The sequence below is a fragment of the Leptodactylus fuscus genome, chromosome 6 (assembly GCF_031893055.1).
Source record: "Leptodactylus fuscus isolate aLepFus1 chromosome 6, aLepFus1.hap2, whole genome shotgun sequence".
Taxonomy (NCBI): Eukaryota; Metazoa; Chordata; class Amphibia; order Anura; family Leptodactylidae; genus Leptodactylus; species Leptodactylus fuscus.
This window is the reverse complement of record NC_134270.1, coordinates 111,403,662-111,415,931: the sequence shown is the minus strand read 5'-3', so window position 1 is coordinate 111,415,931 and position 12,270 is coordinate 111,403,662. Positions and strand designations below refer to the sequence as shown.

At 45.3% G+C, this 12,270-nt stretch overlaps 1 protein-coding gene across 2 annotated transcripts in view; it reads left to right on the top strand.

Annotated features, from left to right (window-relative positions):
* PHACTR3 (phosphatase and actin regulator 3) overlaps positions 1-12,270 on the top strand; it is a 120,922-nt gene that overhangs the window by 33,709 nt on the left and 74,943 nt on the right. For both annotated transcript variants that reach the window (XM_075277015.1, XM_075277014.1), the window contains 3 exons: positions 2,259-2,511; positions 3,108-3,346; positions 9,829-9,982. In XM_075277015.1, coding sequence (XP_075133116.1) covers positions 2,259-2,511; positions 3,108-3,346; positions 9,829-9,982 — 646 coding nt within the window. The remainder of the gene's footprint in view (positions 1-2,258; positions 2,512-3,107; positions 3,347-9,828; positions 9,983-12,270) is intronic.

Sequence of the window (12,270 nt, the reverse complement as noted above, 5' to 3'; positions counted from 1 at the left end):
TAAAACTATGTAAAATTTTGAATTATTTATACTTGTAAACCATTTAAATTTTAATTGTTTAGAAAACTTAGAGGGGATGGCCACTTTCAGACCAATATTGACAAACAAATGTACAATAAAAAGATATACAATTTTCCAATATACTTTCTGTATCAATTCCTCTCGGTTTCCTAGATTTCGGCTTGTTGTCATTCATTCTGTTACTTCTAGAGGATAAAACTCTGACCCTGGTCATGTGATTTACGGTCCATGGTCATGTGATGAGCACACAGGTGCACAGCTCGTTATAGTCACAGCACAGTAATCAGACACCTGCCTGGTAATCAGCTGTGCACCTGTGTGCTCATCACATGACCATGGACCGTAAATCACATGACCATGGACTGTAGATCACATGACCAATGTCAGAGTTTTATCCTCTAGAAGTAACAGAATGAATAGAGATGAGTGAGTAGTAGTCGATCGAGTAGGTATTCGATCGAGTACTACGGTATTCGAAATACTCGTACTCGATCGAGTACCACTCGCTATTCGAATGGAAAAGTTTGATGCAGAACCAGCATTGATTGGCCGAATGCTATACAGTCGGCCAATCAACACTGGTTCTTCTCCTACCTTTAGAAGTCTTCTCCGTGCAGCTTCCCCACGGCGTCTTCCGGCTCTAGATTCATTCTGCCAGGCATCGGGCCTGGGCAGAGCAGACTGCGCATGCCCGCTTGTAGTGTGGATATGCGCAGTCGGCTCTGCCCAGGCCCGATGCCTGGCAGAGTGAATTCAGAGCCGGAAGACGCCGCGGGGACGCAGTCATAACGGAGCAGTGAGTGTAATTATTTATTCTGCCTATTTGTATAGCGCCATCATATTCCGCAGCGCTTTACAGATATTGTCAATCACTGTCCCATATAGGGTTCACAATCTACATTCCCTATCACAGTATGTCTTTGGAGTGTGGGACGAAACCAGAGTACCCGGAGGAAACCCACGCAAACACAGGGAGAACGTACACAACATTACTAAATGTTTTAGCAGTTTATAAGTTTGGGAAACTTAAGCCGTAGTTGATACTGGAGTTCTAATGGCAATCAAATTGGTGGTCACCCAGATTTTCCAGACACAGATGAAATTAAGAAATAACTGAGTAAAACTCCAATTCTTAAGCTATTTATTGGACTCTGTACAGTCGGGTGTGCAGTGTCAGATATGAGCAGGCAAGGGGTGTGATTCTGAGCTCTGACACTGACTGCCTCTGATTGGAGCTCAGAATCGCACCCCCTTTCCTACTCCCACCTGACACTGCCCACCCGACTGTACAGAGCCTAAGTAACATGTCAGGCACCAAAACTAACAGCACTGATGGCTCAGGAATGGAATGCTAAGAACTGCAGTTGGTGGAGGTGGGTAAAAGTGTTCTTTAAAGGGATTCTACCATTAAACTACCTTTTTTTCTAATGAGCACGTCGGAATAGCCTTAAGAAAGGCTATTCGTCTCCTACCTTTAGACGTGGTCTCCGCCGCGCCGTTCCGTAGAAATACCGGTTTTAACCGGTATGCAAATGAGCTCTCCGCAGCAATGAGGGCAGGCCCCAGCGCTGAAACACCGATGAGCGCGTCCCCATTGCTCCCCAGAGCTCTTTCCTGCGCCGCCTCCTTCTTCTGCAGCAACTCCGCCTCTTCTGGCTTCTCTTGCTCTTGTAGTTCTATACAGGAGCATAGAGAGGCCACCCCAAAATGGCCGCCGGCCATTTTTGGGTAGCCGCTCTTGCAGTTCAATACAGGAGCCAGCGGCCATTTTGGGGTGGCCTCTCTATGCTCCTGTATCGAACTACAAGAGCAAGAGAAGCCAGAAGAGGGGGAGTTGCTGCAGAAGAAGGAGGCGGCGCAGGAAAGAGCTCTCGGGCAGCAATGGGGATGCGCTCATCGGCCTTTCAGCGCTGGGGCCCGCCCTCATTGCTGTGGAGAGTTCATTTGCATACCGATTAAAACCGGTATTTCTACAGAACAGCGCGGCGGAGACCACATCTAAAGGTAGGAGACGAATAGCCTTTCGTAAGGCTATTCCGACGTGGTAATTAGAAAAAAAAGTAGTTTAATGGTAGAATCCCTTTAAAGAGGACCTTTCACCACTTGGGGCACATGCGGTTTTATATACTCCTAAAAAGCCGACAGTGCGCTGAATTCGTATATATACGTATATTTTAATTTAGGTGATACCTCAGTAACCAATCCACTACCTAATATTCGTATTTCCTTTTGCATAGAATTGGAAGAAATCACCTCCCCTCCCTCCAGCATCATGAAGAACTCCACACCTGTTGGCTGCTCCCATATCTCAGGACACAGCAATCTCTTCCAGCCATCCAGCCAGAAACCCCCAGAAAGTAGCAGTCAAGTTGTGAAAAACCCCACCCCAACTGGATCTCCTCATCTGCCTGCCATGCATATGCCTTTACCCCCTAGCCGAGTCATTGAGGAGCTCCACAGGGCCCTTGCCACAAAACATCGCCAAGACAGGTAGGTGCGGCCAAGGAAGACACTGAACACTGAAAAGGGATAGTCCACGTTATTAGTCCCGAGCTTTTATTGTTGAGCAGTCTTGTTGATTGCAGTGGCCCTATAAAATCCTACAGACAGCACAGTGTACATAAAACCATGTGTTCTACAGCTTCTCATTGGAGGACTTACCTTGAAATGTTCCATGTAGATACCTGTGCACTAGTGACTAGTAGGCGATTGTTTTAATGGGGTATTCCACGCACACGGTAATTTGCCTTGTACATACTGTTTGTAATTTATACTCATTCTATACTTGCTGCAATGGAAATCATTCCAGCAAGCATAAAAAGAAGAGCTGCAGTGTAAAGCATAGAGCAATGATAGTAGCAAGAGGTGGATGTCAAACTGTGTCAGTGTCTTATTAGACCATAAATCTAATTTGAAGTCATAGGTCATAGCAGTTTCATAACCCTGTTTCATGTCCTACACCCTTAGACCTTGCACCAGACATAACACAGCCTATACTTTTTGCTGGAGAGTTACTTTAAAGAACTAATAAAAAGCAGACTGTGAATATAAAACAGCTGAGCCTCACTTATTACCTTATTTTCCAGCTTTCAAGGCCGAGAAGTCAAATCTTCTCCAAAGAAGAGGGTAGATTTCCGAACATCGCGCCCCTCTAGTCTAGATAAGGGCAGAGAAGGGGTCACCAATGACAGCGATTCCGAGAATAAATGTGGCTCTGTGAAGGAAGCCGAGGAAAACAAAGAAAACTTGATCAGGGATTCCAGCCATAAAGACGATGTGCTGTTATATGAGGACGAGGACGAACTCAACAACTCAGTTATCTCTGGTGAGACATCAGAATGGCCTCCTGTACATTCATATCTGAAAAAGTTTTGTACTCCAGTCATATCCAAAGTTACATCCACATGTTCCGGATAGCACTTAGGTTGCATGACTTCACTTCTTCATGTAACCCCATGCTGATGCTGTTCAGGGTATACTTTGCTGTGGTGCATACAGGGAGATGTAGCAAGTCTTGGGTCATGCATATAATACCCCAGTCTGATTTGACCCATGACCCCAGTACTAACCATTGAGTTTGATGGTAATGCCTCCAATACACATAAGAATGTTATATGTCTGACCACTTGTACAGATAAGTGCCCTAAAGAAGATACTGGTCACTGCAAAAATACCAAATGGCTAAACATTTACTACATTTCAAACAGTGATAGCAATTACTCTGTCTTCAAGATCTTTGCTTGCTGTTAGTTGATAGAAATATGCATTGTTTACTTCCATAAGCCGGTATGAAGATGTACTTGATACAAGACAGAGCTCTGCGCAGATCCAAGCCTCTGTCTGCCACAATAAGGATAAGTTCACACAGGTTTTTTTGTATGAAATCCCTGTAAAAATGCGGCAAAAAAAACCCCACCTCGCGGTTTGTTCTTGCTCGCGAAAAAAAGAAGCAACATGCCCTTTCTTGAGGCTGATCCCGCGGCTGATTCAAAATCCGGACCAAAACCCCCATGTGTTTCCATTCACTTGCAGCAAGCAAAAATCTATAACAAGGAATTAAAATACAAGTTATATGAGAAACCTCCCGATGGTCTCAATTTACCTTAAAGGCTTGTGCACACAGAGACTTTTTGTAGAGTTACTGACATTTAACTCTTACATGACAGTGTATGTAAATAAATTAAATGCAATTCAATGTAGCTTGATGGCTCAACTCAATCATTAGCTCTACAAAATGCGTCATTGATCACAGATATCCCCCAATCTGATGCTCGGTTCACATCAGCGCTTGCCACTCTATACGCCACTGCTTTTCTCTTAGCATTTTCTGCCCTTTTTGAGCGGAAATCGAACGGAAACCACGCAAATACCATTATAGTCTATGGGGGCCATGGGTTTCCTAAGATAACAGCTTTTTTATGTGGACTAGGTTTCCATTTGTGGGGGGGGCGGGGGTTCCCCAAGCGGACCTCCAGAACAGAAACGTGTGCAGATGTGAACCAAACCTGAGAGCCGCTGGGCCAGGGACAGATGTCTACAGCTGTGGCCACTACAAAAAAGCTGTGTTTCTGCAACCCAGCCTTAGTGTAGTGTAGTGAGCCACAGATGAAAAAGGATGTGGAAAAGACCGTGGTGGAAAAGAATCATGTGGGGTTTTTTTTACAGCGTTTTTCACAGAAAGTCTGGGGACTTTTTCTCTGTGGGCTTTCTGTCTCTATTATACCTATATGGCAACCACCGGTGTGACAGACTGTGCATGACTATAATTGACATACTGCAATATACAAAAACACACCAGTTTTTGAAATCAGAGCATTTCCACTGCAGATTTTTTTCTGCCACCATGGCCAAAACACTATATAATAATATAATCTGTAATACATTACTCCCATGGCCAACGATAGGCCAATATTACTGCTACTGGCGTCAGGGGCCCGGCCAAATTGAAAAATGGGGGGGGGGGGGCCTGGGTTTGGCCCGCCACCATGTGCCGGCCCCCTGGCGCCCGCAGCAGTCATTGTGCCCAGTGAGCAGCGCCGAGCTCCAGCTCCTCGCACAGGCGCAGTACTACCCGTATTGAAGCCGGCAAGTGGGTCATTTATAGGTACATCATTTATAGGTACGTACAGGGGGCAATGGAAAGATGTTAGAAGGTGGACGGGGGGGGGGATTGTTGGGGCATCGGGTGTGCGGCACTGCGGAGAGGGAACTGGGGCAATAATATATAATATATAAGTTTTTAGCTGGAGAACTACAAAGCACAAAATACCTCCAAAGGTATGTGTGCTTTGTATTAATAATGATGTAGGCTGATATGCTACTAGCATAGCAGCCTGTTTGGGGATGGGACTTTCACTTTAAAGGAGTGTTCACATTGTGTTTTTGACCTCTCTTGCCGGGATACGTTGGTAACCAGTCACAATCAGCTCCCCACTTATCCCTGCACGGAGAACTGCAGGCCCCCCTTTTTTTTTAATGGCCAGTTCTTCGTGCAGAGATAAGTTGACAGCTGATTCTGACTGGTTACCAACGTATCCCGGCAAGGGAGACCAAAAACGCAATGTGAAAAAGCCTTGAGGATTTATTAGGAGGGCTCTTATAGATGGTGTTGGCTCTCTATAGGCGTTTTCACACGTAGCAGATTTTACCTGCAAATAGAATCTGATTAAGCCTTGTAATGCTGCTAAATAAAGGGAAGTGTAATACAGAATTGGTATGTCGCAAAATAAAGTAGTTTTAAAATGGCGGCGGCGGGGGGGGGGGGGCAGACACTTAGGCTGTATGGGGCCCCAAAATTCCTGATGGCGGCCCTGATTACTCCACATCAGTTTAAGCAGTTTACATCACTTGTCTACTAACGTTAATGTAACAGCGACATCTTGTGGCCAAAAGATATACAGCATTGGCCTTGTTTCTGAGTATACACCACCGATACTCAAATAATGGTACAAAGCTGAGTTGCCAGGTACCTGGACCCTTGTTCCTACATAATGACAGTGGTCGGGGCACAAGCGTGGCTACGCTGCTGTGTAGGCAGCAAGGACAATTGCTGATTGATCCCTGCTTCTGTTACTGTAGTAATATATCATTGCAATATTGACAACAGTCATTATGCAGGAGCAAGGCACTATGTGGGCAATGTACTGTGTGGGAGAACTCTGGGGCATTTACTCTGTGCTGGGGCATGAATGGGGTACTACACTGTGTTGGGGCATGAAGGAGCAATATACTATGTGGGTTTCACAAATGTGGCATTAAACTGTTTGGAGCACAATGGGAGCATTATACTGTGTGGTGGCAGTAATATTATACAATGTGGAGGACACCAAAGTGGCATTATGTGGTGTGTGTGTGGAGAACTAAGGCGGCATCATACTGTGAGCATACCTCCCAACCGTCCCGATTTCCGCGGGACAGTCACGATTTGGGTGACATGTCCCGCGGTCCCGGTTGGCGGGAGGTATGTCCCGATTTCAACTGAGTTGAACACGTATGCGGCTGAAGCAAGGAGCTGACACAGGTCAGCTTCTCGCTTCGCCGCTGCGCGCCTCTCTCGCTGACACATGCTGCTGAAGGAAGGAGCTGACACATATGTGTCAGCGAGAGAGACACGCAGCGGCGAAGCAAGGAGCTGACCTGTGTCAGCTCCTTCCTTCAGCCGCATGTGTCAGCGAGAGAGGCGCGCAGAGAGCGGCGAGGGAACGGAGGTGAAGGTAAGTTTAATGTGGAGGTGGAACGTGAATCTGGGGGCAGATGAAGGAGAGGACGGCATGACACTGGGGGCAGAGATGGAGAGGACAGCATGACACTGGGGGCAGATGAAGGAGAGGACGGCATGACACTGGGGCAGATGAAGGAGGGGACGGCATGACACTGAGGGCAGAGATGGAGAGGACGGCATGACACTGGGGCAGAGATGGAGGGGACATGAATCTGGGGGACATGAATCTGGGGGCAGAGATGGGGGACATGAATCTGGGGGCAGCGATGGAGGGACATGAATCTGGGGGCAAAGATGGAGGGGACATGAATCTAGGGGCAGAGATGGAGGGACATGAATCTTGGGGCAGAGATGGAGGGGACATGAAACTGGGGGCAGAGATGTGGGGACATGAATCTGGGGGCAGAGATGGAAGGGGGACATGAAACTGGGGGCAGATGAAGGGTGTATATGAAACTGGGGAAGAGATAGAGGGGGGACATATAATTTATGGGTGACTGTAGGAGGATTATACTGTGTGCGGGCACATGAAAAATTAACGAGTGGGAGGAGTCAACACAAAAGTGGGCGGGGCTAAATTTGCGCCGCACATTTTGTCCCTCTTTTGGTTCTTCAAAAGTTGGGAGGTATGTGTGAGGGAACATTAAGGGGGTCAGTGGACCTGAATTACTAAGATGCCAGTGTTAATAAATCTCTCCCCTTTCTGTTCATAATTCTGGTCTGATTAGTTTTATGATCTATCTGTTTAGATAAGCTCGGTTTTTGTTGTTGTATCGTTATTGTCTGCTGCCACCACTAGGGGGTGTTAACTGCACATGGATTTTTACTTCTCACATGGTATGGCTTGGTAGTTGTATAAATTGTTATACAGTGAGCTCCCCCTAGTGGTGCTTAGAAGTACCTGCTGGTAAGCAGGCAGGCCATGCAAATTTATGTCCTTCCCAAGCGCAGGTCCCATAGCACTATGCACCCAGCGTCTATGGTGGGCATGTAGTTAGGGGTGTAACTGAGGATATGATATATTTGTTTGATAAATGGGGGTTCCACGTCTGCCAGCAGGGATTTCTGGCTTTGTATGTCTCTATACTCTATGGATAATCATCCTCCGCTATTTCCATAACCTTAATACATAACAGTGATCATAAACCCCAGTGATCTAAAAACCATTGTAGTGTTCACATGAAAGGGTATTTATACTTTTTCAATCTTTCTTTTTCTTATTACTCCAACATCTATAAAATGAAAAACTAAACAATTTGCAAATCATTTTAAAGGGGCTCTATCAGCAAAATCATGCTGATAGAGCCCCACATATGCGTGAATAGCCTTTAAAAAGGCTATTCAGGCACCGTAAATGTTATATTAAACTACCACCATGCCACCATGGGGCATAATACTGTGTGCAGGGGCCACTATGGGGCATAATACGGTGTCCAGGGGCCACTATGGGGCATAATACTGTGTGCAGGGGCCACTATGGGGCATAATAGAGCGTACAGGAATGCGGCGGGGCGTCAGTCAGTCGAGGTCTTCGGTGTCCGTCAGGAAAGGGGGGGGGGGCATGTCAACAGTTTACCACGGGGCCCCGCCACTCCTAGTTACGCCACTGGTAGAAGCTGTATACGCAAATGGTACGAAATTGATAATTAAAGGGGCTCTATCAGCAAAATCATGCTGATAGAGCCCCACATATACGTGCATAGCCTTTAAAAAGGCTATTCAGGCACCGTAAATGTTATATAAACTACCCCCCCCGTTTTAAAATAAAACCCTAAAACAGAATGGGCGGGCATTCAGGGTCCGCTGTCTTCTTCAGCCACGCCTCCTCTTCCTGCGATGTCCTCGGGTCCCGTCTTACTCGCGAACTGACATTGATGATTAATGACGTGGGCGCATGCGCAGTAGCATGCGGCTTCTACTACGTGGAAGCCTGCCAGGAGCGTGGAAAGGTAAGTAACACGTTTATTATGTTTCTTTACCTTTCCAATCATTATACTCAGGGATCATTATACTCAGGGAAAAGACCCTCGAGTATAATAATAGTGCTTTTGGGACCCGTGGCGTCACTTACGGCCTCTGGCAGGATCGGTAAGTAAATAAGGCCCGTAACGGCCTATTAAGACAAGAAAAAAAACGCAGGGGTAGCGGCTGTCAACGGGCCCCTAATGTCCCGGGCCCCATGGCAGCCGCTACCCCTGCTACCCCAGTAGTTACGCCACTGGCTGCTACAATCTGACAAACCTTTGTGTCTGCAGAAAAGCAGGTTACAAACAAAATCTGCAGTCATGTTCTGTTCTCATCCATCTGTCCTTTCTCTGTCTGTAGGTTAAAGGGGTTATCCACTTTCTAATACTGATAGTCTATCCTTAGAATAGCCCATCAATATTAGATCTGTGGGGTCTGACAGCCAGGGCTCCCGCAGAGCAGCTGGTTTAAGGTACTCACACGGCATACAAAGAGTAGCGGCTGTTATAGCTAGTCTATGGGACAGCACTGCAGTACCTAAAGCTTCCCAAGTCACATTGCACAGCAAGTGCGCAACTCAGCTACATGTAAGGATTACCCATAGTTGTGCTGTCTAGAATAGCTGATCTGCAGGGTTCCAGCTGTCATATCTCCGTAGATCAAATATTGGTTATCTATATTGAGGATAGAAAATGGATAACCCCTTTTCCAAAAATAGGGACACAGAGAGTGGAGTAACATATAGTTGCACGATCAGACTACATTTTTAACACATTAAGTTTACATTCACACTGCCAATGTACTCTCTATTGTTCTGACCCATCAGAGGAAACCTCTGCAGACTTTCTGCCAAAAGTCCTGCAGGAAAAAACGTGACGCATTTTTGTTGCATCCCCTATGTGGGGCCTTAGCCTGTATCAGTTATTTTTTCCTTTAGGTTGATCCCTGATAGATCAAAACAATGGAAAGTACAATAGCAATGTGAGCATAAGCTTCTATAGGTAGCAGGCCTGAGTTGGTTATTTAATACAATGCAGCTTGATTTTTTTTTTGTCTTGCTTGCTTTTTTCCATAGGACTACAGGTAAATCTCAGAAGTAATTTTTTCTTCATTAATTTCAGGAACTTTGCCTAGAAAATACAAGAAGGAGCTGCTGGCAGTCAAACTAAGAAATCGGCCCAGCAAGCAGGAGTTGGAGGACAGGAACATCTTTCCCCGAAGAACGGATGAAGAGAGGCAGAAAATACGACAGCAGATTGAAATCAAGCTTTCAAAGTAAGTGTCCGGGGTACTTGTCCCCATAAAGGAGACAGTTATAGTGACCCCAATAGTAATAGCCACAGTGTTTCACAGAATGCAAGTCCGAACTCACATTAGCTTCATGGTTCCATATGAGATAAGTGTTGTTTGCCCATAGTGATATTACACTTGTCAGCCAGTCTTAAAGGGGTTGTGGAGGACTCAGAAACATGGCTGCTCTCTTCCTCTCAGAAACTGACATCATGTTCATTAAAATAGATAAGAATGATCTGCAACATGGACATGCTGTCACTTCCTGAGAAGTAGAGAGCAGTTTTTGAAGTCCTACACAATCACTTTAAAATGGACTTGATTTTAGTTAAAGAATAAATTCTAAGAAAAACTACTTTAATACATTTTGCTATTTTCTGGTCTCTCAGCCTGAAATTAATAGTAAAGCTATGTTCACATCTGTGAGAAGTCTCCAGCACAGAGTTCGGCAGATATATTGCATGGAAAAAGGCTTGCTAGGTGATTTTTGTTGTCTGGCGATGTATGTAAAAAGTTAATTCCCCCCTTATTATAGTCAATGAGGTCCCTCAAGATCTGCTGTTGTACATTGTTTAAGGACCTTTTCAAGTCTTCTGGTTCTGCGGCATAGATTATTTAAGAAACTGCCCATCTTATTTTTATATACTGTATACACGTTAGACAGCTAAGATAACATCTAGGTGAAGAGTCAGGTCAACCACTATTCTTCCTCCCTTGGCCCTTCTCAATCACACTGCAGGGGCCCCATCACCAGTCATCTTCCAGAATCTTGCTGCTGTCTGAGGTGTGCTGCTGTGTGGACACATAGTCTTGCTGATAGAGCTAGGAGGGCCTGGGTGACAGGATTCTAGGACAGAAACAGCCAGAAGCAAGGGCTAGGCAGCAAGCTTCTACTGGAAAAAAAAAAAAAAAAAAAAGTATTATTTATTTTATATTGGCGACATTTTAGGAAATTTTGTCAGATAATATTTGCATGTAGCTGTATAGTGGGTCCCCGGAATGAATTTTACTAGTGGGCCATAGGCACCCCAGTGCGACACTGCTAATATAAATGTGTGTTGGAATGGCACACAGGAAACAGAGCTGCAACGTCTGGCCAGTGTCATAACGGAGCTCCAGGGGATTGGTGCAGATCAGTAGCCATGTTATAATTCTCTGCCGACCTCAGCTTTATGTTATTCATATTTTCTCCTACAAGCACCGCCACTTTCTATAACTCATTACCCAGAGGAGCAAAGGCCGAGGTCAGCAGGCAGCTGATTTTAACTGTAAACCACCCCCTTTTGTACACCAGTGGGTACCCCGAAGAGACAGAGTATTAGGACATATCTAATCTAACACTTATGTTAAGGACACCCCTTTAAGAAAATTAGACAATTTATGACTGTCTATAAGCTACATGTTTTTTGTATTACAGTTTAGCGCTGCCTCCACAGTTGCATGCATAACAGAATATTATTAAACTCTGACTAGGTTAATGAATGCAATGCTAGAAGTTCAGTAAAAACTGACACAATGAGTGTGGGAGAAGTATTACCCATCTACTATTAGTTATGTTATTGAACCCAAAGCCATGCTTGCAGGAAGTGTTCCAGAGGATAATGTGCATTAAGGGCTTGACCTCATCTGCAGTGACTGTGGTCAGTTACTGTATGGCATTTGCGATACATTCACATACAGTCCTAGAAAAAGTATTTTTAATTTTTACAGAAGGAATTAAAATCTACATAATGTACCAGAAAATACAAAAATATGCTAAACGAACACAGTATTACTGTATTACTACAGTCTTGCACAAAATAACAAGGGAAAATAACATGATGTTCTTATTCTTCAAAAGCAAGATGTCCCTTGTGGATCTTGTGGATTGCATCTCTCGAAGATAATCCCCCTATTAGCACTTACTAGCCAACTCTCAGTCCGCTGCTGACGGCTGAGGCTCCTGGTACATCTTGGTCAGTCATACAATGATCCATATGCTGCAAGCATGTGGACCCAAAACTGTTCATGAAAATTTAATCCCTTCATGCAATCTCACGTGCATGCACGTGGGAGAATGTAGTGACTTACTGCATCTCCACGTGCATGTACATGAGGGAGATCGCACGGGCTCAGAAGCAGAGCCCGTGCGATCACCATGGGAGCCCAGCTATAACTGACAGCCAGGGTCCCGCTACAACAGCGGGGACGGTGATTACCCCGAACCCCGTTGTTTAACCCTAAAGATGCCGCGATAAATAGAGATTGCGGCATCTTAAGGGTTTGTCACAGAT